This window comes from Rhinoraja longicauda, chromosome 25 (assembly GCF_053455715.1).
Source record: "Rhinoraja longicauda isolate Sanriku21f chromosome 25, sRhiLon1.1, whole genome shotgun sequence".
NCBI lineage: Eukaryota > Metazoa > Chordata > Chondrichthyes > Rajiformes > Arhynchobatidae > Rhinoraja > Rhinoraja longicauda.
Window position 1 is genome coordinate 13,402,418 of NC_135977.1, and position 24,282 is coordinate 13,426,699.

Genomic DNA, 24,282 nt, shown 5'->3' on the forward strand with positions numbered 1-24,282 from the left:
GGGAGTCCCCAGTGCCATCCACTATGAGCTGCCCTGGGCCAGAGATTCCCAGGAGCCGGTGGGAATGCTGCACTTCAGGGAGGCGTTGGCATCCGGATGAGGCAAGCGGGAATTAGCCAGGAGTCCAAATGACTGCTCGTCACTGCCACCTACTGGAGATGAGTATATGTAGTCTCGTCACCTTCTCCAGCTAACAATGATCTATTCTACATTTTCCTTGAGCTACGTCCCCTTTGATCTCTTGTTTTCACACCTAACACTTCCATATCTCTCGTTTCCCTCTCCCCTGACTCTCAGTCAGAAGGAGGGTCTCGACCCGAAACGTCACCCATTCCTTCTATCCAGCGATGCTGCCTGTCCCGCTGAGTTACTCCAGCATTTTGTGTCTATCTTCACTATATGTACCGAGTAGGTTTAGTTCAGACATGTTGCATCTCTTGGTGAAATAACATCTCAACACGCAAAGCCAAGGATGATTGATTTAGCAAGATGTTGATGCTGAGGATAAGGAAAAAGAAAGAAAAACAAGAACATAATGGATTTTATTTTAAATGGCTACTCTTTCAATAAAATACAAACTACCGATGAAAGGTCATCAGGCCAATAGGTTGAATCTTCTTCTCTTTCCATAGTGGCACCAAACATGTTGAGAACCTCCAGCGTGCTCTGTTTTTACTGCAGATTTTCAGCGTCTGTGGCATTCTCCTTTCCTAACACTGTTTTAAGAAGATAGACACAAAAAACGAGTAACTCAGTGGGACAGGCAGCATCTCTGGAGAGAAGGAATGGGTGACGTTTCGGGTCAAGACCCTTCTTGTTTTAAGACGTCTGACGGATACTATTCACCTGCAACAGTTTCAAAATGCTTTATGAAATCCTTAGTTGTAATAATATGCTTCCAAGCATGACTTCAAACATCAAACCTTTACAAATCCAGAAGCTCCCGGGGCGGGGACCACAACTCATGCTTTATTGCGGCAATTCTCGCTGCTAATCTGAATGTGGTGCAAAGACTGTTTCCCATGGCAACAAACAGGTTTCCCATCGGGACGAGAAGGTGCCTGTTTCTCCGGTTCCTGTGATGTTTAATTGCCGTCTCTGTTGCTATCCTCATTCCTCAGCCGTATCACGGACACAATGCTGCTTACCGAAGGAGGAGGCGTGTTGTGGAGAAGGTCAACCAACACTCATCGCTGAGAGGGAGCTCTGAAATCATCATCATCATATCATATATATACAGCCGGAAACAGGCCTTTTCGGCCCACCAAGTCCGTGCCGCCCAGCGATCCCCATACATTAACACTATCCTACACCCACTAGGGACAATTTTTACATTTTACATTTTACATTTACCCAGCCAATTAACCTACATACCTGTAGGTATGTTTGCAACATATCAACATATCAGATGCTTGCAACAAAAAAAAACAGTCCCATCTCACATCCGACACTATTCGATCTGCACTGTGTGGGCGACAGTAATTTCCTGACATTCAATTTGCTTCTCAGCCTAGGGTGTGTTTTTTTAAACAACCAGTCTGGAATAATGTTTTAATTGATAGATTTTCTCATTCTTGCCCAGCTCACCAGCCTTGTTCAGTGGGGGACCCTCTTGGTTAATGAAGCAATGCGCTCATCAGACCAGCTTTGGTTTGTGGATCAGCCTTGGTTTGCTGGTCGTAGTCGGGATATCAGGATCATCCTTGGTCCTTGGCTTGTTGTCAGGATATTGATATTCCTTTCTCCATAGATGCTGTCTGGCCCGCTGAGTTACTGCAGCTTTTTGTGCCTCTCAATATTCTTTGTACCCTTCCATATCTCGTTTCCTCCCCTGACTCTCAGTCTGAAGAAGGGTCTCGACCCGAAACATCACCCATTCCTTCTCTCCAGAGATGTGCCTGTCCCGCTGAGTTACTCCAGCATTTTCGTGTCTGTGTACCAATATTGATACCTCCGTGTCTCCAGGCTAGGGGGAAGAGAAACTCTTTGGAAGCCTTTCCTCACTGTTGCTCAGTGACCTGCTGGAAAGTGGGAATGTGTGTGACCATTGGGAAATGTCGTGTTAACATCTATCTGTGATAACTTTAGTGATGGAACAATCAACGACACCAAGTGGCTGCAAAGAATGTACGGAGGATGTGGGCTACCAACTATATCCCGTGTCTGCAGTGGGCGAGGGGGAATGCTCGGGATTCTGGCATCTCCCTTTTGCAGAGGAAGGCAGATAGGAGAGTCAGTCACAGCCAGATCACCTGGATTGGTTTTGACGACTGAACTAAACACTGTTTGTCATGGCACGTGATTGCAGCAAACTCTAACAACCTCAGGCACTGGTGTACAAAAGGTAGACAAAAAATGCTGGAGTAACTCAGCGGGTCAGGCAGTATCTCTGCAGAGAAGGAATGGGTGGCGTTTCGGGTCGCGAGACCCTTCTTCAGACTGGCACTGCTGTGGTTTTCCCTGTCGACCTGCTGACTCAGGCAATAGTCCAACAACTAATTGGCTCTGGCATGGGAGCATTAAAGAAATGCTAATGCGGTTCGAAACCACAGCATGGGTTCGCTGTGTTGCAGTTCGAGTGATCGTGCAACTGGTGCTTGGAAAGCAATGCTCGCGAATGAAAAGAACGGGCTCGGTGATCATCATGACCAGGTTAATTTCACAGCAGTCTCGGGTTACAGTGACCACCACAGGCCTCCTCAACAAACTGCCCCCACCCACCCACCCACCCCTCACTATCAGGAGAGTGGGCTTTTCATTAGCCATCACTGCAAGAAACAACATGACTCATTCACAGCGTTCTTGCAGGACCATGTGATTAGTTTTGCAGTCAACATTGGTGAAGAAACTGCAAGTCTGAATGCACGTTTCCAAAGGGCTTTGTTTAAATTTAATGTTCCTACCGAAACCTTTTTCTCTGAAGGTCACTTAGTGTTCTTGTCGTGTTTTTGAGTGTTGTATCTTAACATGCTGAAGAGGTGGAGGATGAGTTTCATCTTTTAGGGAATGTGTTCATTTTCTTCAAGGTTGTTGAATGCGCGTGTCCGCCATTGCGATCCTTAGACCAACCAAAGCTGTGCCGACCAGACGACAAGACCGTGGCACGAGATAAGCCCCTCAAAGTGCCACAACTGCTGCTGACTTGGACGATATTTTCAACTTCATTACATTCCCTGGCCCCCCCCAGCTAATTCAACATTATTTAACAAGATCTTTTAAATCTGCTGCTGATGCTGGATTTTTGCTCTCTGCGATCTGTTTGGCTCAGTGCCCAGCTGATCTATCATCAGCACTTATTCCACGAGTCCTTCGTCAGCAATCTCCCACTGGGGACGACTGACCCGACCGCGGAGAAGAAAGAAAGAGGGAGAGATTGGACTTTATTACCTTCCATCACAGTGAGGAATGTGGGGGGGGGCATGTGGAGGACAGGTTTAAATGGATTTGGGCCAAACGCGGGCTAGTGGGACTAGTGTAGATGGGACATGTTGGTCGGTGTGAGCAAGTTGGGCCTGTTTCAATACTGTATCACTCTATGACTATTGTATGTGAATCGTTGAAATGCAGCCTTACTCGACTGATTGCAACGCTGCTTAGTGCATGACCTAACCCTAATTACATCACGAGGGAAGATCAGTCCATCCCCATTAGCAGACACTTCCAATAGCACGGGGTCCAGTCCCTTGAGATCATGGGTCTGGAAACAAACGTAAATTGGTCAACCAGGCGTAGGAAGAGGGCAGAGAGGCTATGGATCAAAGCGTTACAGACGAAAGAACCCAATGGCCTGAACCTAGCATAAACTCAAACTTAGGGTGGAACCTGACTGACTCCTAAAAATCGACAGAAGGGCAAGTGAAAAGGCGAACAGATTTGGACAAGGGTGATGAGACCCTTATTGCAGCCATATACTGCCAGACTAAAGTGGCAGTATATGGCAAAAAGGAATCTCCAGGGGGAGATCATTAAGCGCCAGAGGGCATTTTGGCCTACTGTCCGACAAATCACAACCTAACCCTAATTAGCCCTCTCTTTCCCCCACAGGTGCAGCTGCAATAGTGAGTAATGAATTGGTCCCCTTGCTGGTCGAGAAACTGAAAACAGAGCTGGATGAGATTCAGGAGCTGATATTGAAGACCCTGCACTTCTGCCTACTGGTGGACACCAAGCAAGCGTTGGATGCCGCGGGCGTTACTGTGTTGAAGTCCAAGCTCTTTCACAGTTCTGACACCATCAGAAGCCTTGCTGCACAAGCACTGATGAACATCGGGTGAGGTTCTAGCCGAGATATTATTCCACATACAATAGCAGTGTCTAGTTTAGTTGATGATGGTGATGATGATGATGATGATGATGATAATTTATACCGAGGAGCAGTCAAATCCGGTAAAATCGTACAGCAGACCTCACTTAGACAGCACACAAAGACTCGCCACATTTCGGGTGCCGACAAAGTTACAAAAAGTTCATCAAACAATCCTATCTTCTTCTCACCAGCTTCTCCTTTGTTCTCAGTGGCCCCCTTCAATATCAGCGCCCCCCACCGTGCCCCCCCCCCCCTTTGCTCTCAGGGGCCCCTCGCCAGGACCCCTGCTGGGTACCCTATCGTTCTTGACGGCCCACCAGCGGGTTGCTCTCAGTAGCCCACCTCTCAGCAGCGCGGATCCCCCTGCACTCCCTAGTCTAGAGGCACAGTGCAGAGACAGGCCCTTTGGCCCATCTAGTCCGCGCTGACCGCGATCACTGGTTCCATCCTACACACGAGGGACAATTTACAGAAGCCAATTAATCTACAAACCTGCATGTCTTTGGAATGCGGGTGGAAACCGGAGTACCCGTAGAAAACCCACACGGTCACAGGGAGAACATACAAACTCCGTACAGACACCACCAGTAGTCAGGATCGCACCCGGATCTCTGGCGCTGTAAGGCAGCAACTCCACCGCTGCACCGCCGTGCCACTGAGGTTTTGACATATCTGAAAATCAGTGGAATTGGATTGGCTGCATGTATTTTGACGTTACTCTTTATAGACGTCAGTGGGAAGTGAGCTGCATCAAGTGGGGTTTGGGTGGGGGCAAGGAGTGCAGCAGGTAAATCATTCAAGATTACAGGAGGAAACCATGCAGCCTTTAGCCCTGTCCCTTCTCTCTCAAGTAACTATCTCATTGGTCACACACTTTGTTAGATATGGACCAAACTCTCCATTGCGTTGCCGTCTGGTTTCACCACTGTGATCTCTTTATTCAAGTCAATATAGGGCAGCACAGTGGTGCAGCTGGTAGAGCTGCTGCCTCACAGAGCCAGCGACCCAGGTTCGATCCGATCCTGATCTCGGGCACTGTCTGTATGGAATTTGCTCATTCTCCCTGTGCCTGGGTGGGTTTTATAGACAATAGACAATAGAAAATAGGTGCAGGAGTAGGCCATTCAGCCCTTCGAGCCAGCACCGCCATTCAATGCGATCATGGCTGATCACTCTCAATCAGTACCCCGTTCCTGCCTTCTCCCCATACCCCCTCACTCCGCTATCCTTAAGAGCTCTATCCAGCTCTCTCTTGAAAGCATCCAACGAACTGGCCTCCACGGCCTTCTGAGGCAGAGAATTCCACACCTTCACCACCCTCTGACTGAAAAAGTTCTTCCTCATCTCCGTTCTAAATGGCCTACCCCTTATTCTTAAACTGTGGCCCCTTGTTCTGGACTCCCCCAACATTGGGAACATGTTATCTGCCTCTAATGTGTCCAATCCCCTAATTATCTTATATGTTTCAATAAGATCCCCCCTCATCCTTCTAAATTCCAGTGTATACAAGCCCAATCGCTCCAGCCTTTCAACATACGACAGTCCCGCCATTCCGGGAATTAACCTAGTGAACCTACGCTGCACGCCCTCCATAGCAAGAATATCCGTCCTCAAATTTGGAGACCAAAACTGCACACAGTACTCCAGGTGCGGTCTCACCAGGGCCCGGTACAACTGTAGAAGGACCTCTTTGCTCCTATACTCAACTCCTCTTGTTACGAAGGCCAACATTCCATTGGCTTTCTTCACTGCCTGCTGTACCTGCATGCTTCCTTTCATTGACTGATGCACTAGGACACCCAGATCTCGTTGAACTCCCCCTCCTCCTAACTTGACACCATTCAGATAATAATCTGCCTTTCTATTCTTACTTCCAAAGTGAATAACCTCACACTTATCTACATTAAACTGCATCTGCCATGTATCCGCCCACTCACACAACCTGTCCAAGTCACCCTGCAGCCTTATTGCATCTTCCTCACAATTCACACTACCCCCCAACTTAGTATCATCTGCAAACTTACTAATGGTACTTTTAATCCCTTCGTCTAAGTTTTCTCCGGACACTCCGGTTTCCTCCCACGTCCCATGTTAATTTACTTCTGTAAACTGAGCCTAGGGAGGGGATGCAAATGTGGAATAAGTTAGAACTAGTATGAACATGTGATTGTTGGTGGGCGTGGACTCAGTGGGCCGAAGGGCCTGTTTCCATGCTGTGGCTCTAAGCTAAATGTTCAGCTGCGCTCCCTGTTGTTTCCTTCCTTGTTCCTTCATTCCTCTCCCTCCCTGCAATACACTCTTGAAACTTCAGAAGTGTTTTCCAATTCATTGACTTCCCTTAATATCCTGCTCACAAATCCTTTTATTTCAACTAAGTGTAGTTGTGCCCAATGATATTTAGCCCCTTGGGCTCCAATAGATTTATAGTGGGTTTCCCCTGGTGACGTGTTGGTTGAGGACCACATGACTCGAGCATTATACATCTTACTTTAAGCTTGTACTTCAAAGAAAAGGTCAGTAACTTGTGAGGTAGTGCCATTGGACAGTGGAGTGGAGAATGCACTACCCAGCATTTGGAACAATCTTCAGCAATACCTCAGCAGTGTAACCCTAACCCGAACCTTGAATGCAAAAGTCCATTAAAATATGCCTCTAAGATATGTTTTGTGATGGCATTGTACAATGGCATGGTTTAGTTGATATTATTTGTACTGACTTCTAGTCAAGGACTGCAAGCTTAATTCCAAGCCTGCCCGTGCAATGCAATGATGACGTTGGCTGTTTTTGATTCAGTCACCTCTTGGTGCTTAGCTGTAAGATGCAGGCTACGTCCCATCCCCTGTGACTTGACACCCAGCATTATTCACCAGGATGAGAATCAACCATGGACCAAATATATTCGACAAGAGATAATGGTGTTCAACTCGAAACCTGTCAGATATATGATGATGAGTTTTACATCTAAAAGTGGTGTGTTCTTAATGCATTTGAACGTGTTCTTCAAGGCATTAAAATGGTTCAGGCATAAATTTTATCTGAATATTTGTGACCAGAGAAAATGGATCTCTCCATCTTAATGTGTTTTATGTTAAATTAAGTATGACTGGACTTTCTTAATCTTAACGCATATTACATCAAAATGATTATACAGAAATCAGTTTTAGAATTCTGTTAGTTCCATCTTAAGTGAAAGTTTTTCATTAGTGGAGAGAGCAAAACTTTACAGACCACAGTACAGAAGGAGGCCATTAGGCCCATCATGTTTATATTAACTTTACTCGACCAATCCAGCCATTCCTCCACACTTCCTTCGCCATCTTGCAAAGGCGTATAAAATCACGAGAGCAATAGATCGGTCAGACGCACAGATCCCTTGCCCAGTGTAGAGGGATCGAGAACCAGAGAACATAGTTTTAAGGTGAAGGGGAAAAGATTTTATATGTTCTTCCCGTAACCGCGTGGGTTTTCTCTGAGATCTTCAGTTTCCTCCCACACTCCGAAGACGTACAGGTTTGTAGGTTAATTGACTTGATATCAATGTAAATTGTCCTTAGTGTGTGTAGAATAGTGTTAATGTGCAGGGATCGCTGGTCGGTGCAGGCTCGGTGGGTCGAAGGGCCTGTTTCTGCGCTGTATCTCTAAACTAAAATAAACAAAACTAAACATAATACCAGAAATCTTGCCACCTGCTTTCTGCCATGTTGGGCCATTCTATAATCATTGAAGCACAGATTCAACTCACAAAGAGTCCCATCAACTAGTTAGGCCACAGTACAACGCGGTCTGCCACTAAGCAGAGTGATTGTGAGGGTTTGTGATGTTGGGGCCCCTGTTGCGTGTGAAGCCAGTGACTTTGGTAATCGGGGATTGTGCTTAGGTATGGCAATACTCTACTGGACTGTATGTCAGAAAAGAATTGCACCGTGCATTTGCACATGCGACAATAAAGAACCATTAAACCATAGAATTGCACCGGTAACCCAGCCTGCATGTAGCTACACACAGTTAGCACTCTGCCATCACTGCCCCTGGTTTTAGAGGCAATGGTTGGTCGGTTTCTCCTCCAATGTAATCCTGCGTACGTTTTTGGTGTGAAGTGGAGTAACAGGTTGATTTTGCTGGACTCAGGCAGAGATTTGCTGTTTCTCTTTACATTCAGTTCGCCTTTGGAAGGGAAGGAGAAAATGTGCGAGGAGGATGTCATTCTAGTGCTGGTGGATCTGCTCAGTGACCCAAACCAGGAGGTCAGTGCGGCGGCAGCAGGAGCACTGATGTTTGCCACCATCACCACCCAAGGTCAGTGACCGGCAACCAGCGTGGAAGGTGCTTTATTCCATTCTTATTGTACTATTTCGTACATTGTATGCACAGAGCTATTTTCATTTTCAGACTACAATTCTCTGTCAATATCTTTAAGCCTGCGTTAGCCAATTCCTGCCGCTCGTACTAAGAAAGAATTGCAGATGCTGCTTTAAACCAGGCACTGGTTTATTGCCGGCCAAACTGAACCGACCACACCAAAGCCACTCGCCAATAAACACCTAAGAAAACCTAAGGGCGGCACAGTGGCGCAGCGGTAGAGTTGCTGCCTTACAGCGCCAGAGACCCGGGTTCAATCCTGACTACGGGTGCTGTCTGTACAGAGTCTGTACGTTCTCCCTGTGACTGCATGGGTTTTCTCCAGGATCGCTGGATTCCCCCCACGCTCCAAAGACATACAGGTTTGTAGGCTAATTGGGTAGGTATAATTGTAAATTGTCCCTGGTGTGTGTAGGATAGCACTAGCGTACGGGGATCGCTGGTCGGCGCGACTCAGTGGGCTGAAGTCAATAGTCGTTTATTTGTTTCTGCGCTGTATCTCTAAACTAAACTAAACAAAGACATTTGAACATAGAAGTTAACACACTACAGCTCAAGCCACAAGCTTTAAATGCTTGCCAGAAATACTCAGCAGGTCAGGCAGTGATTTGTCGAAGGAGAAACAATTAGCATCTAAGGAGCCCTTTTGTCAGAACTGTGAAAGAGAGAAAAACAAGTTAATTTTAGGAGAAGATAGGGGAGGTATGTGAAGAACACAGAGAATGTCTCAGATAGTTTGAGGTGAGCTGGATTAATGCGGGCACTGACCTGCACATTAGCTTTATTTGTCTATGTCATGTGTTGTAAAAGGTGAGACTGTGGGAATGCCCAGCAGGCCAGAGTATACAGTAGAACAAGGAAAACCGGGCTAAGGTGATGACAGGCAGGATGGGCCAGTTGTGAAACAGACAGAAAAAACAGGCAGTGTGTGTCAGGAGAGACTGCAGACGCTAGTTTACACTGAAGGTGGACACAAAAAGCAGGCGTAACTCAGCGGGTCAGGCAGCATCTCTAGAAAAAAAGAATAGGCAAAGTTTCAGGTCGAGACCCTTCCTCAGTCTGAAGAAGGGTCTCGACCCAAAACGTCACCTATTCCTTTTCTCCGGAGATCAGGCCTGACCCGCTGAGTTGCTACCGCCTTTTGTGTCTATCTTCAGAAACAAAACAGCAAGTGAGCTAAGGTTGGAGAATTCAATACTGGGAGGCTTCACCGTGCAAGGCAGAAGGTGAGGTGTTGCCCAAGCTGTGTGGGGCCTCACTGCAAGGCAGAGGCTGGAACATGGCCTCACGGATGTTTCCCAGCATCTGTAGTTTGTTGACTTTCTTTAAAAACGCGCCTTTCTTTTCATTCCCTTAAAACCTTATTTATTTTCCTATTGGATCATTTATACTGATAATATTAAAAAAGCTTTGAAATACCTTTGCTAATGAAAGTTCACTACTGCTTGGTGCTTGATGTTACATCTCTGTCTGATATTCTGACTCGGGCATTAACCCTTTAATCCTGAATGGATTGAAAGCCGCTGTGCTCATTACTCCATGTTCAATCCTTCCAGTTCGAAGGTTGGTGTAGCTGTAACCTGGTGGTGTCCACTCAACACTGAGGGGCAGTTGTATTTGAAGCACGCTGCCTCACTGAGCACAGCCAAGGCTACCGTTTGAAGCAAACCTCTGCCGCACTTTCCATCTCATGGTAGACTGTTAAAGATGGTGCGGCATGTTGCCAGGCAACGGGTCTAAAGAAGCAAAGCATCCTAATCCCGACGATAGACATAAAATGCTGGAGTAACTCAGCGGGACAGGCAGCATCTCGGGAGAGAAGGGATGGGTGACGTTTCGGCTCGAGACCCTTCTTCAGGTGGGTCCCGACCACCGCCGTCACTGGCAGGTGTACCGTTTGATAACAGACATTGGCCTTGGGAATGTGGGTGTTGAACGGGCACAAAGTACCGTTGTACTGTTGCAGTCTCCATTGGTGCCAAGCCCACAAGGACTGTGAGTTTAGTCCAGGATGGGGCTTGGTGCCTGTACCTCCAGGGATAGATATTCAGTGTAAGAGACTTACTGCTCGCATTTCCACTGAAATCGACAAATATCAATCAGGCTCCTTCTATGCGGACCAGGGTGGGCGATGCCAGCTGGACGCCAATCTGCAAAGACCACCTTGGGTACCACTCCGCAAACCTCCGATGAGGTTAGATGTGGGTGCGGGCAGTCTGCCCACCCCAGTAGCAGATTAACCACAGATCTCCCTCGAGTAACCTCCTGCCATAACCTGGATTTGTTTCAAACCTGGGACCGGTAACGAGGGCCGGAGTTGAATCGAGCCCAAGGATAACTACTGCAAGCAGGAACGTGATCATTTAGCCGGAGGATCCATTTTGAGGAGTGGGAGCAGTCAGTGATGGATGTGTGATAGTGCTGGGTTCATTGTGCTGTGTGGCAGCTGTAGTAATGATGGAGCGCTAGGTAGAAGCATTATAATTGCACTTGGATATCCAGTTCTGCCATCAACAGGCAGTATTACTGACAAATTGGGTGCACACAGCACACTGTGGGTGGCATGATTCATCTATCTGGCTTTGCACATTTGTAGCTCTGTCTCATTATGCAGTTGCTTGGCTGATAATTAACCCTCTAGACTGTACAAATGTATAAAATATTTAAGAAAGCTGCATCGACCAGGCTTAAAGTATTCGAGCATGTGGCTCTGATTGCCAATTACGGGAGCAGTTGAAATTATTTCAAATTATATTTTGAGAGTATATGTTCTCTCTTCTCCTGAAACCATTGATTCCTTGTTTAAATGCATTCTGCCAGAGCAGCGGTTAACTCTTTGGTGTAAATTTTCTCTGTGAGTTCTGCTCCATTTTTGATTTATTTCCTTCGAAATGTTTGGCATGAATCAGGGGTCAGTTTCACACTCACCACTTGGATGTTTGACACCAAAGCTGCCTGACCTGCTGGGTTACTCCAGCATTTTGTGATAGCCCCTAGTGTGAAGGTGAGTGGTAGAGCTGGTGGGAAGAATAGGCTACAGGGAAAATTAGCAGGGGAATGGGATTACTCCGTGAGCCACCAGCAGAGACTCGATGGGCCGAATGGAAAAGGATTGTTGGAACTCGCTGACTTCCTTCTGCCCTTTCTTTGCATGCTTGTGCATGAGCTCTATGTTGAAGGAGTGAACCAGCGAGGATTCCAACACAGGTCCAGGGTATGCAGTGAATCCTTCAATGGCATTGGAGTTCAGTCCACTGGTACCATGAAGAATAGAAAAGTCACAGGAGGCTATTCAACTCCACAGATCCGTGCCACTTGAAGAACAGCCACCCAGACCCAAGTAGAACTTACGTTCCCAGTGAGCCATCTCATCAGATCATTTTCCCATCTGTCAGATCATTTTCCCATCTCTCTCCCTTCTTCACCTGATGTATTCAACTCAGATTCAATGACCCATTGCAAGTCATTCACCCAGCCACAATCACTTCATTACCGAGGGCACAGGAAGGACATTGGTGGGGTCCTAAAGCTAAAATGACCTAGAGTAGACTTTGGAGATACAGTGCGGAAACAGGCTCTTCGGCCCACTGAGTCCGTGCCCACCAGCATACACTAGCACTAACTAAACACTAGGGACAATTTACAATTAAAGAAGCCAATTTAACCTACAAATGTGTATGTCACAATGGACCACAGCCACTGGATCTTTCCCCTCCCACTTTGTTTCCCTCCAGGCCTTTGGAAATACCTTTAAGCCTGGCAACAACTAGGCCACTCAATCTTCAGCATCAACACTCTCCCAGGAGTAGTCGGCCAAGAGTGTTTAAATAGGGACTCAGATTGTCTTACTTCTGTGATTTCTCTCAATGGCGTCCCCTCTAAAATCATAAAACCACAGGAAAAGGACAGCAAAGATGGCCCTGGCATTAGCAGCTGTTTTACACTGTGAAGCTTGTAACGTGAAAATAAGAGTTAATCATTCAGTCCTTGAGTTTATTCTTCCATTTAATTAAATCGTACTTCAACCCCTCGACCCTTTCTTGACCCCCTACTTTTGAACCTGTTTCTAACCAAATATCGATTGTTTACGCTCAGTCAAACCTGCAGCACGGAACATATTGTACATCCTGTATCTGGAGACTTCGATGTGAAATCACCCGTGACACAAGGTGACACAAGGTGTCAAGGCTGAGTCCCACAGCTGGTTGATGTGCAAGGATGGATGGCAAAACTGGTCTCTGCTTGTTGACCAAATCCACAGAATGGTTTGTAATTCCATCTGGATTTAAAGGCCTTTCTGATGAATTCCTGAAGGATGTTAATGATGAGATAAACATAGAAACATAGAAAATAGGTGCAGGAGTAGGCCATTCGGCCCTTCGAGCCTGCACCGCCATTCAATATGATCATGGCTGATCATTCAGCTCAGTAGCCTGTACCTGCCTTCTCTCCATACCCCCTGATCCCTTTAGCAAAAAGGGCCACATCTAACTCCCTCTTAAATATAGCCAATGAACTGGCCTCAACTACCTTCTGTGGCAGAGAATTCCACAGACTCACCACTCTGTGTGAAGAAATGTTTTCTCATCTCGGTCCTAAAAGACTTCCCCCTTATCCTTAAGCTGTGACCCCTGGTTCTGGACTCCCCCAACATCGGGAACAATCTTCCCGCATCTAGCCTCTCCAACCCCTTAAGAATTTTATATGTTTCTATAAGATCCCCCCTCAGTCTTTTAAATTCCAGCGAATAAATGTGTCCTTCTTTCGATAAGAAAATGGTGCAACAGGATGGTTTTGTAAATTCCTGCAGTATCAAACAAGAGGGAGTGTACTTTCCACTGCCTGTTGATCACACAATGGTGGAGACTTATCACCTTTTGTACATCTGACACCAAAATAAACGTCTGACAAAGGCAAATCAAAGGGCCAGTTATAGAAACACAGAAACATAGAAAATAGGTGCAGGAGTAGGCCATTCGGCCCTTCGAGCCTACCCCCCCATTCAATATGATCATGGCTGATCATCCAGCTCAGTAACCTGTACCTGCCTTCTCTCCATACCCCCTGATCCCTTTGGCAAAAAGGGCCACATCCTCTTAAATATAGCCAATGAACTGGCCTCAATTACCTTCTGTGGCAGAGAATTCCACAGACTCACCACTCTCTGTGTGAAGAAATGTTTTCTCATCTCGGTCCTAAAAGACTTCCCCCTTATCCTTAAGCTGTGACTCCCCCAACATCAGGAATAATCTTCCCGCATCTAGCCTCTCCAACCCCTTAAGAATTTTATATGTTTCTATAAGATCCCCCCTCAGTCTTCTAAATTCTTATCTAACTTTAGTTTAGAGTTTAGAGATACAGTGTGGAAACAGGACCTTCGGTCCACCGAGTCCACGCCGACAAGGGATCGCCATACACTAGCACTATCGTACACACTAGGGACAATTTACAATTTTTACTAAAGCCAATTAACCTACAAATCTGTACGTCTTTGGAGTGGGGGAGGAAACCGGAGCACCCAGAGAAAACCCATCCAGGCCACGGGGAGAAAGTACAGACAGCACCCGTAGTCAAGATCGAACCTGGGTCTCTGATGCTGTAAGGCAGCAAATCTACCGGGTATCTGATGCTGTGCCACCGTGCTGCCCTTGGGTGTTCTGAGGTGTTTATCGGTCATTGGCTTTGGTGTGGTCGGTTCAGTTTGGCCGGCAATAAGCCAGAGCCTGCGTATCACACAGAGGGCACGAGCACCTGTAACGGCGATTGTGTTGTGCCTTAACAGGAAAATACAAAGCACTGGAGGCTGACATCATCCCACCCTTACTCATCCTGGTCAATGATCCAGTGAGCAAAGTGCGACTGAACGCCATTAAAACAATCACCACCATGTCAGAAGCTCCTGCAGGAAGAAAAATACTCCTGGACCACCTGCCGCTCTTTGAGGGCAAGTTGCAGGACCCCAGTGAGGCCGTCAGAAAGGCCATCAAGATCGCCATTGAAGTCATCACCTGGAAACCCTAGCTGGCTGACAGCACACAAACCAATGCGCCAAACGTCTCCAAAGCCCCACGACTCTCATTTTGTCCGTGAATTATGATTTACACCTTGTATTGTCAATTGGTTCGCATTTATACGTCCTGTTTTGTTTGTTTCACCTCTTGCCCTGGATCCACCCCACTTACCTTCTCACCTCCCTGGTGCTCTCTCATGGTGCCGGCAAGTTCATTTCACCATGACTGGAAGGGTGAAAGTTGTGAGAATCCATAATCCATTTCGAATTTTGACAATCAGTAGTTGCCAGCTTGATTTTGTAGTTGATTCCAAATTGCCAAACTAGTTAATTAAATTACCAAATATCAACTGTATGTATTAATGTCCAATAATTACCCTTTAATAATCTCTCATAATTCTTATTCTGCTAATTCTTCTCGATTTATCATTACTTCCTTGTCACTTTGTGCCTATGTCATGTTCTTTCTTCTCGTGTTAGGGATCTGTGCACACTGTGATAATCATTGACTACAGTATAACTGTGTTCTGTGCAGTTATTTGGCTTTCAGTAGGGCGGGCACAGTTTGTTGAGAGGAAATAAACTGCAAATATCACTCAGGACTAATACAACCTTAAGTGTGTAATTTTCTTAATTAAGTTATTATTGCGTCAATCAAATTGGTTCAAATTTGTGTGGACTTTGTTTATCGAGTTTACTCACTGACAAGCTATATTTATGCCAAATTGATAATTTACTGATTCGCAACCTCAAAACTAAAAGCTTCTGTACGTCAGAAAGTTACCTGCACAGCGAAAGTTATTGAACCAGTCAAATGCAGCCCCCAAGTTAGCACAAAGTTACCTGTGCCAGGATGTCTTGGAGTTAGGTGATCCCAAGCAAAGCAGCAGGAAAATACATCTTAATATCCTACCATCCTTGGAGTGCCATCTACCTAAGGAGTCATAGAGTTATACAGCAAGGTAGCAGGCCCTTTGGAGTCTTCTCGGACCTCGTGTACATGTTGACGTTGGTGGGAAAGGATCACACTTATCTCCGCTGACCTCTAAATAAAATTACTGGTAACAAAGCAGGAAGAAGTGGCCTGTGGTAATTGTAAGGATGTATAGTCATTGAAGGCTAACGTAGGATTATATCTGTGAATCGTGGAAAAAGGACAGTGGCAGGTTTTTACTTGTGTACCTTTGCTAATGTAACCCACACCATTTAACACCTTTTAGATTATTACAACATTTCAGGTCACATAGGTTTAAGGTGAAGGGGGAAAGATTTAATAGGAATCCAAGGGGTAACCTTTGCACACAAGGTGTGGTGGGTGCATGGAACAAGCTGTGAGAGGAGGTGGTTGGCTTGCAACGTTGAAGGAACATTTAGGCAGGTACTTGGATAGGACAGGTTTGGGGGGATATGGTCCAAACGCAGGCAGGTGGGACTAGTGTAGACGGGACATGTTGGTATATATGGGCAAGTTGGGCCGAAGGGCCTGTTTCCACTCTGTATGACTCTGTGGCTCTCTGCCTCTAAATCAGGGCAATTGCTCTCCCTATTTTCCCCAAGAATAGTCTAATTCCATATTACATTGTTCTTTACACTATTTAATTATCTTTCCAACATTTTCAGGCTGAGTTTCCTTGTTCATCCAATCTGTTGCTACATTTCTAAACCTGATAATCCTATTTTTTTTTCTGTTTTCACAAGAAACCGCAGGTGCTGGTTTAAAAAAACCCACAGAGTGCTGGAATAACTCAGCTTCTCTGGAAGAAATGGATAGGTGACCTTTCGGGTTGGGACCCTTCTTCAGACTAATTGTAGTGTGGGGGGGAGAAGGCTGGAAAAGAGAGGTGGGTTTGGAAGAAAGCCTGGCGAGTGATAGGTGGATGAAGGTGTGGGGGGTTTGATTTGCTGATGGGTGGACAACGGCCAGAGGTGAAAAGAAGAAAAAAAGTTGTGAACCTAGGAGAGAAGAGGAGTGAAATATGAAGCCAGAGGGTGGGATGCAGGTGGAAGGAGACGGGGGAAGGGGGAAAGAATAGTGGGAGAAATGGGTGCTCATCTGGGTGAGGCATGGGGAGGGAAGAGAGGGGGATAAAAGGGGTGGAGGGGAGTTGTGTAATTTGTTTATTCTCCTGTTAGATTTTCACATTTTCCCACATTTGACCATTTACCAATTCCATTTGTTTATCACCCTTTAATGGCAATAGCCCTGCCTGACTTTCTGATGTTTAGTTGTTGGGGTCTAGGTACCTCAGCATCCCATCCTGGGCGCTGTGCTGATGAATCAAAAGGAGAAGCCCGAGACCAAATTCAGAATAAACTTCGTCAACGAGGCAGAATTGTAGACGATAAAATAGTGGAAGGAGCAGTGGTTTGTGAATGTCAGTGGGCATGTTTGTTCCCGGAGGTTCCTGCAACTCCCACCAGGTGTGTGGTCCTCGTATTTTCATGAACGTTTTGTCGCTGGTGTTGCCTTGAGGCTACTGCCAGGAACCGGCCGCCCCCCCTCCACTGCTCCCCCCCCTCCACTGCCCCCCCCCCCCGCCAATGTTCTTCAACAAGGAGCAGGGGCTGAGCAACCCACTGGTTGGCAGGCAGTGGCAGGGGGCTGCTTCACTCCGCTCACCGCCACCAATGGGGCGGACACCTTGGCTGGCAGGGCTTCCCTCACACTCTGACCCTTGCCCACTAACCCCACATCTCAACATCAGGGCAGCACTGTGGCAAAGCAGGGAAAGCTGCTGCCTCACACCGCAGGTACCCGTGATCCATTCTGAACTTGGGTGCCGTCCATGTGGAGTTTGCATGTTCTCTCAGTGACCGCACAGCTTTCCTCCGGGTGCTCCGGTCTTCCCCCACATCCCAAAGGCAGGTGAGTGCACAGGTTGATTGGCTGCTGTAAGTTGCCCCTAGTGTGTAGGGAGTGGATTCAAAGTGGGATAACATAGAACGAGTGTGAACAGATGATCGACGGTGGACATAGAATTGATGGGCTGAAGGGCCTGTCTCTCGGTTGTGTCTCTAAATAAAACTGAGTGCTCCATGCATTCCCTCCTCGAACTGCCTCTAATGTTTCTACAAAACCTCCATCTCTGTGTATCAGGCTCTCTTTTTAGAGCTGACTCGCCAGAAAAGAGTTGGTCTGGTGTGTGTGTGTTTGTTTGTGTGTGCGCATGTGTGTGTGTGAAAAAGGGGGAGGGAGAGGGAGAGACACAGAGGGAGAGACAGCGAGGGAGGGCGAGGGAGGGAGAGGGAGGGAGAGGGAGAGAGAGGGAGAGAGGGAGAGAGGGAGAGAGGGAGAGGGAGAGAGAGGGAGAGAGAGAGAGAGGGAGAGAGAGGGAGAGCGAGAGCGAGATGGAAGAACCAGAGATGGGAATACTGTGAGAGTGAGCATTTCAGCATAGCACACGAATGGCCCAGGACATAACATAGCGGCAATAAACTAATAGAAGAGAATCAACCATTTTCAAAAAATTGTCATATTTTAGTCCTTCCTGAGGAATTACACTCATCCCTGGACTTCATAATAAATTGTGAGATTTGTGGATTTACCAGGCAGATTGTTAATCTTTTGATTTTAAGGGAACTCACACCAGCTGTGTTCAGTCGGCCCGTGGTCTCTGTCGGTTCACAAGAGGTGCAGTCAGTAAAAGAACCACACTGATAGAAATTTCCAATGCTCGCCCTGAAATCACAAACTCCGCTTGATGTGGAAGCTCCACGTACCGTTCATTTAAGCTACTGTGAGCGCTCTGTAATCATTTCAGCTGCCAGCCAAGCCCAAAATCAACAAAGCCAGCATATTTTCATTGGTCCATAATCCACACAGTGGTTGCTGTAATTGCTTGGCTGACTGCCATGTTGCTTAAACTCTCCCTTTAGCTTTTTCAAGCTTGTCTTTAATTTATTACGGTTGCAACACTACATCTTTCAGAGAATCATCAACTGGTGCAGGATGGGGGAAGGCTGTTTGGCCCTTCATCTCTGCTTATACCTTTGCTGGAGCTTTCCAATTCGTCCCCTCCTCTGTTCCTTCTCCCATCACTCTGTACTGTCCCACAACACCCCCTTCCCCTCCACCCCAGTTCACCTCCCAAATTGGAAGTAGTTCACATGGCGCTGGAATTAGAGGTGACGACAGTCAGTGGAGGTTAGCATTTAAGCTGAAATACTGTTAAGAGAAATGTCTGAAGAAGGGTCTCGACCACAAAACGTCACCCATTCCCGCTCTCCAGAGATGCTGCCTGTCCCACTGAGTTACTCCAGCATTTTGTGTCTGCCTTCGAATTAAACCAGCATCAGCAGTTCTTTCTTACACATACTGTTAAGAAACTGGGCCCTACCTGAGGTCGACAATACTGTTGAATCTGCTTCCACAATTCCTCATAAGTTCATTGGTTCATAAGTTACTGGAGCAGAATTAGGCCATTTGGCCCATCAAGTCTACTCCAACATTCAATCATGGCTGATCTATCTTTCCCCCTTAACCCCATTCTCCTGCCTTCTCCCCATAATCCCTGACACCCATACTAAACAAGAATCTATCCACCACGCAGTGCAGACCAGACCATAATACCCTAGTGCCCAACCAATGCTTCTTTTTTATCAATGCTTGACCCTAGATATTTTACCATTGGTTACCAATCCTCCTGAGAATAGTTTCTTCTCACTTACTCTTGTTAAAACCATTCGTGACATTGATCACTTCTCTCAGATCTCTCTCTACCATCTCTGCTCTAACACCAACTTCTCCACCTCACTGAAGTTCCAACTCTCTCTGCCCCTATTTTTTTTCTCTATCTTATGCAGTGGCAAAGTTAATGAGAGTCCCAACACAATGCACTTCCAGTCTGAGTCTCCCTGTCCCACCTCACTGCTTCTTACCTCACGGCCCATTCTCCACGTCCCTGTAGATTCCAAGGATTTAGTTTTTTATCCTAATCTCCTATGTGGCACTTTATATCGGATTCCCCTTAGAAATGCTCATAAATCACGTGCTCTTTATTCCCTTAATGTCAGAAGGGATTGGTTCATCGAGAAATGCCTCTATGTTTGGTCAAGCATGGCCTGTATTTGGGAGTTTGCAACTTCCATTTTGCCAGATGCTTTGTAGATTCATCTCCTCTTAATGACGCGTTACAGAGACCAGACCTAAAGCTGTTTCATTTCCTGCCCTAACTCCTGTCTCTTGCTTTGAAAGAGGGCCACACAATTCTATTTCTCCGAGAGTAAAGTTACTTTCGGAGCACTGCTATTTCGTGCCCACCCCACAGGGTCCTGCAGTTTAAAACAGCAAATCCCACGATCTGTCTACCTCAGGTAGGTAGGGTAGGGTAGGGTAGGGTAGGGTGGGTGGGGGCAAGCAAGTCTCTTAACAGTATTTCATCTTAAACGCTAACCTCCGCTGACTGTCGCCACCTCTAATTCCAGCGCCAAGAGGAACCACTTCCAATCTCCACCATTTCCATGCGAACGGACCTCATCACCGAACACTAACACAACTCTCAGAAAAACCCCATTCACATTAAGGGCACAGGCTTGTCCAGATATTGATTGTAAGCAGAGGTACATAAGAACATAAGCAGGTTAGACCATCTGTTCCTCAGATCTGCTCCACCGCTCAGTAAGATCATGGTTTATGTTTTACCTCATGTTTGTAGGTTAATTGGCTTGGGACTGTATAATTGTAAATTGAGTGTGTGTATCGCAGTGTGTAGGATGGTGTCAATTTGCGGGGATCGCTGGTCAGTGCAGACTCGGTGGGCCGAAGGGCTTGAATCCGCTCTGTGATCTCTAAGCTAAACTAAACTAAATCATCCTCACCTGAAGGCGGCACGACCCTCATGTTATGCTGGTTCTTTGAGTCATAGAATCAATCAGCCTTAGTCCGTGCCAACCACTGACACTGATCCTACACCGATCCCATTTTATTCTCCCTACATTCTCATCAACTCTCCCCAGGGCCGTTTTTACAGCATTATGGGCCCCCGGGCAAAGCAGTGTACTGGGGCCCCTACCATTACTCTCCCCCACCCCCCTTTCCCTACCAGCCCCCCCCCCCCCTGTCGTGCCGGCGAAAAGCACTTACCGAAAAGCACTTAGCGATGGACTTAGGGTGCTACATTGTTGCGAAAAGCGCTTACAGATCGCTGTGAGAAGCACTTAGGGATGGAAAATGTTGCAAAAAAAGCACTTATTGAACCTACATTTTTAAAGTAGTATTTATTTATTGCAAGTCACTTAACATACACAGATCAGCATGGGGCGCCTATGCTCGTGGGGCCCCCGGGCAAGTGCCCATCAGGCCCATGCGTTAAGACGGCCCTGACTCTCCCCAGATTCTCCCACTCGCCGACACATCAGGGGGCAATTAATGGCGCCCAATTATCCGACCAACCCGCACGTCTTTGGGATGTGCAAGGAAACCAGAGCTACCTGCAGGAAACAGATATGGTCACAAGGAGAACGGGCAAACTCCACATGGACAGCACCTCAGGTCAGGGTCGTACTGGGGTCGCTGGAGCTTTGGTGGCAGCACCTCTGTGACACAAGACTGCGGATGCTAGAACCATGAGGAAACAAAACTGCTGGAGAAACTCAGCGGGTCAGGCGCCATCTGTGCAGGGAAATGGACAGTCAATCATAGAAAATACAATCATTGGATAATACAGCATAGAAACAGGCCCTTCGGCTCAACGCATTGAGTTGATATTGTATAATGTATTGATATTATATATGGTTATAAATGGATTCATAGAAATCAATATGATTCACGTAATAATATTCAGCACATTGACGCAATCGAGCCAGACAAGGGGCAGATGGAGCCGGTCGAAAGCAGTTGTAGAAGCTCGAGGGATCATTTTGTTCCTTCAGTGTTTTCCTCTTTTGTTAAGTGCCTGACCTGACTGAGCAAGGGGTCAATATCATTACCTGTTTGCAAAAAAATAACATTATCCATCTCGCCTGCACAAAACATTAATCAGCTCCCTGCTGGTGTCAATGATACTCGTGCAGGTAGCAGAGCCATTGGGCTTTGTAGACACCACCGAGACTGTAACCACTGTCCCGACCTTCCCCACATGAAACATGTTCGCCGTATGGAATTGGATGAAGTTAAATGAATATAATTATGAATGAAATTGATGTTTCGGCTCGGGGTGCCAATCAACCCCTCCTCACCTGGATCCACCTATTTCTTGCCAATCATAGAGTGATACAGTATGGAAACAGGCCCTTCAGCCCAACTTGCCCACCCCGCCCAACATGTTCCCGCTACACTAGCCCCACCTGCCCGCGTTTGGTCCATATCTGTCCTATCCATGTACCCGTCGAACTGTTTCTTAAACATCGGGATAGTCCCTGCCTCAACTACCTCCTCTGGCAGCTTGTTCCATACACCCACACTCTTTGTGTGAAAAAGTTACCCCTCAAATTCCTATTAAATCGTTTCCCCTTCACCTTAAACCTATGCTCTCTGGTCCTCGATTCACCTGCTCTGGGCAAGAGACCCTGTTCAGCTACCCGATCTATTCCTCTCATGATTTTATAGTCCTGCCCCACTCCTTCCCCATTCTCTCTGATAGTGAAGAAATTACTCAGAGAGAGTGGACCAGAATCCATCAAATGACCAGGAAACTGCGGTCAGTCCTATCCTAAATAAACTGAACCTCTAACAGTTAGTGAAGCAGAGGCAGACCCATGTCTAAATATCATGCAAGTGAACTTAAAGTGGTTGTGTACTTGCCAAACTGTTTGTTAAAAGCTTGTGTAGGAAGGAACTGCAGGTGCTGGTTTACACCGAATATGGACCCAAAATGCTGGAGGAACAGTGGGACAGGCAGCATCTCTTGAGAGAAGGAATGGGTGACATTTCGGGTTCGAGACCCTTCTTCAGACTGAGAGTCAGGGGAGAGGGAAACTAGAGATACAGACAATAGACAACAGGTGCAGGAGTAGGCCATTCGGCCCTTCGAGCCATTCACCGTGATCATGGCTGATCATCCACAATCAGTATCCCCATATCCCCTGACTCCGCTTATTTAAGAGCTCTAACTCTCTCTTGAAAGCATCCAGGGAATTGGCCTCCACAGCCTTCTGAGACAGAGAGTTCCACAGCTTCACAACTCTCTGAGTGAAAACGTTTTCCTGATCTCCGTTCTAAATGGCCTACCCCTTATTCTTAAACTGTAGCCCCTGGTTCGGGACTCTCCCAACATACGGAAGAGTAAGATGTGAATACGCCAGATCAAAGCATGTGCTGCTCAAGGGAATGTAGAATGGTTCATTGTTGACTGAGGGGAAGATGACAACGAGGCATACAAAGAGTAAAACTAATCAGGACAGTGAAACTTAGTCGGAGTACACGGATGGGGAGAAAGAGGGAAAGCAAGGGTTACTTGAAGGCAGAGAAATCAATATTCATACCGCTGGGGAACAGCTTAGTCTGGCTGATGATCATTGATGTGAAATGTGAACGGTGTTTCTCTCTCCACAGATGCTGCCTGGCCTGCTGAGTGTTCCCAGCATTTCCTGACATTATTATTAGCAGGTTGATCTGCCGCTCTGTCACGCGCATCCCAGACGGTCTGTTGTTCGTGCATTAAATCGGTCCCCCCTCCAGAAATAAACCTCACACTGCTTACGAAGCCATCTGTGCTGGCAGTGAGACTCGGGTCACACACTCTGCAGATTCAGGTGCGCGGCCCTGAGGAGGAAAAACAGCTGATCAAACTCATGATGCATGCACCGATGGCCATCTTTCATTACTTCCTATAAAGTTACCGGCAGGGAAAGTAGATACGCGTCCATTGGCTTAATTCTTGGTTTAACAAAAAAAGCAAATGATAAAATGAATCAACAAATCCAGAGTCTAAAGAGTTGAAAGAATAAGTCATTTTAACGTTATGAGGCAGCTGTTCTTAACTTTAATTTAGTTTAGAGACACAGTGCAGAAACGGCCCAACGAGCCCGCACCGACCAGCGATCCCCGCACACGAACAACATAGAAACATAGAAAATAGGTGCAGGAGTAGGCCATTCGGCCCTTCGAGCCTGCACCGCCATTCAATATGATCATGGCTGATCATCCAACTCAGTATCCCGTACCTGCCTTCTCTCCATACCCCCTGATCCCTTTAGCCACAAGGGCCACATCTAACTCCCTCTTAAATATAACTGGCCTCAGCTACCTTCTGTGGCAGAGAATTCCACAGATTCACCACTCTCTGTGTGAAAAAAAACTTTCTCATCTCGGTCCTAAAAGACTTCCCCCTTATCCTTAAACGGTGACCCATTGTTCTGGACTTCCCCAACATCGGGAACAATCTTCCTGCATCTAGCCTGTCCAACCCCTTAAGCTTTTACTGAGCGTGTCTTTTTGCTCTTGCACGAGAAATAGCTTTCTCGCTTCTTCTTGCTGCTGTTTTTATAAACAGATGCTCGGGAACTCTTGTGCTCGCTGAAGAGCAGGCTGGTAGACCAGGTGATGAAACGCTTTCCTCACGCCCTCAGTGCCGTCTGCAGCGCTGCGACCGTGAATTGACATTGGCGTGTCTCAAAGACGCTGCCGCATTCAACCCTGGAGAGAAATCACACCTGTATTAAAAGTAAT

At 46.7% G+C, this 24,282-nt stretch overlaps 1 protein-coding gene across 2 annotated transcripts in view; it reads left to right on the plus strand.

Annotated features, from left to right (window-relative positions):
• Positions 1–23,254, plus strand: part of rsph14 (radial spoke head 14 homolog) — a 307,769-nt gene extending 284,515 nt beyond the window's left edge. The window contains exons 4-6 of one of the 2 annotated variants that reach the window (XM_078421271.1): positions 4,045–4,270; positions 8,466–8,602; positions 23,167–23,254. In XM_078421271.1, coding sequence (XP_078277397.1) covers positions 4,045–4,270; positions 8,466–8,602; positions 23,167–23,225 — 422 coding nt within the window. In that variant the 3' untranslated portion in view covers positions 23,226–23,254. Of the gene's footprint in view, positions 1–4,044; positions 4,271–8,465; positions 8,603–14,447; positions 15,278–23,166 lie in introns of those variants that run through there. The other variant, XM_078421270.1, reaches the window with a different exon arrangement.
• The last annotated feature ends 1,028 nt before the right edge of the window (positions 23,255–24,282 follow it).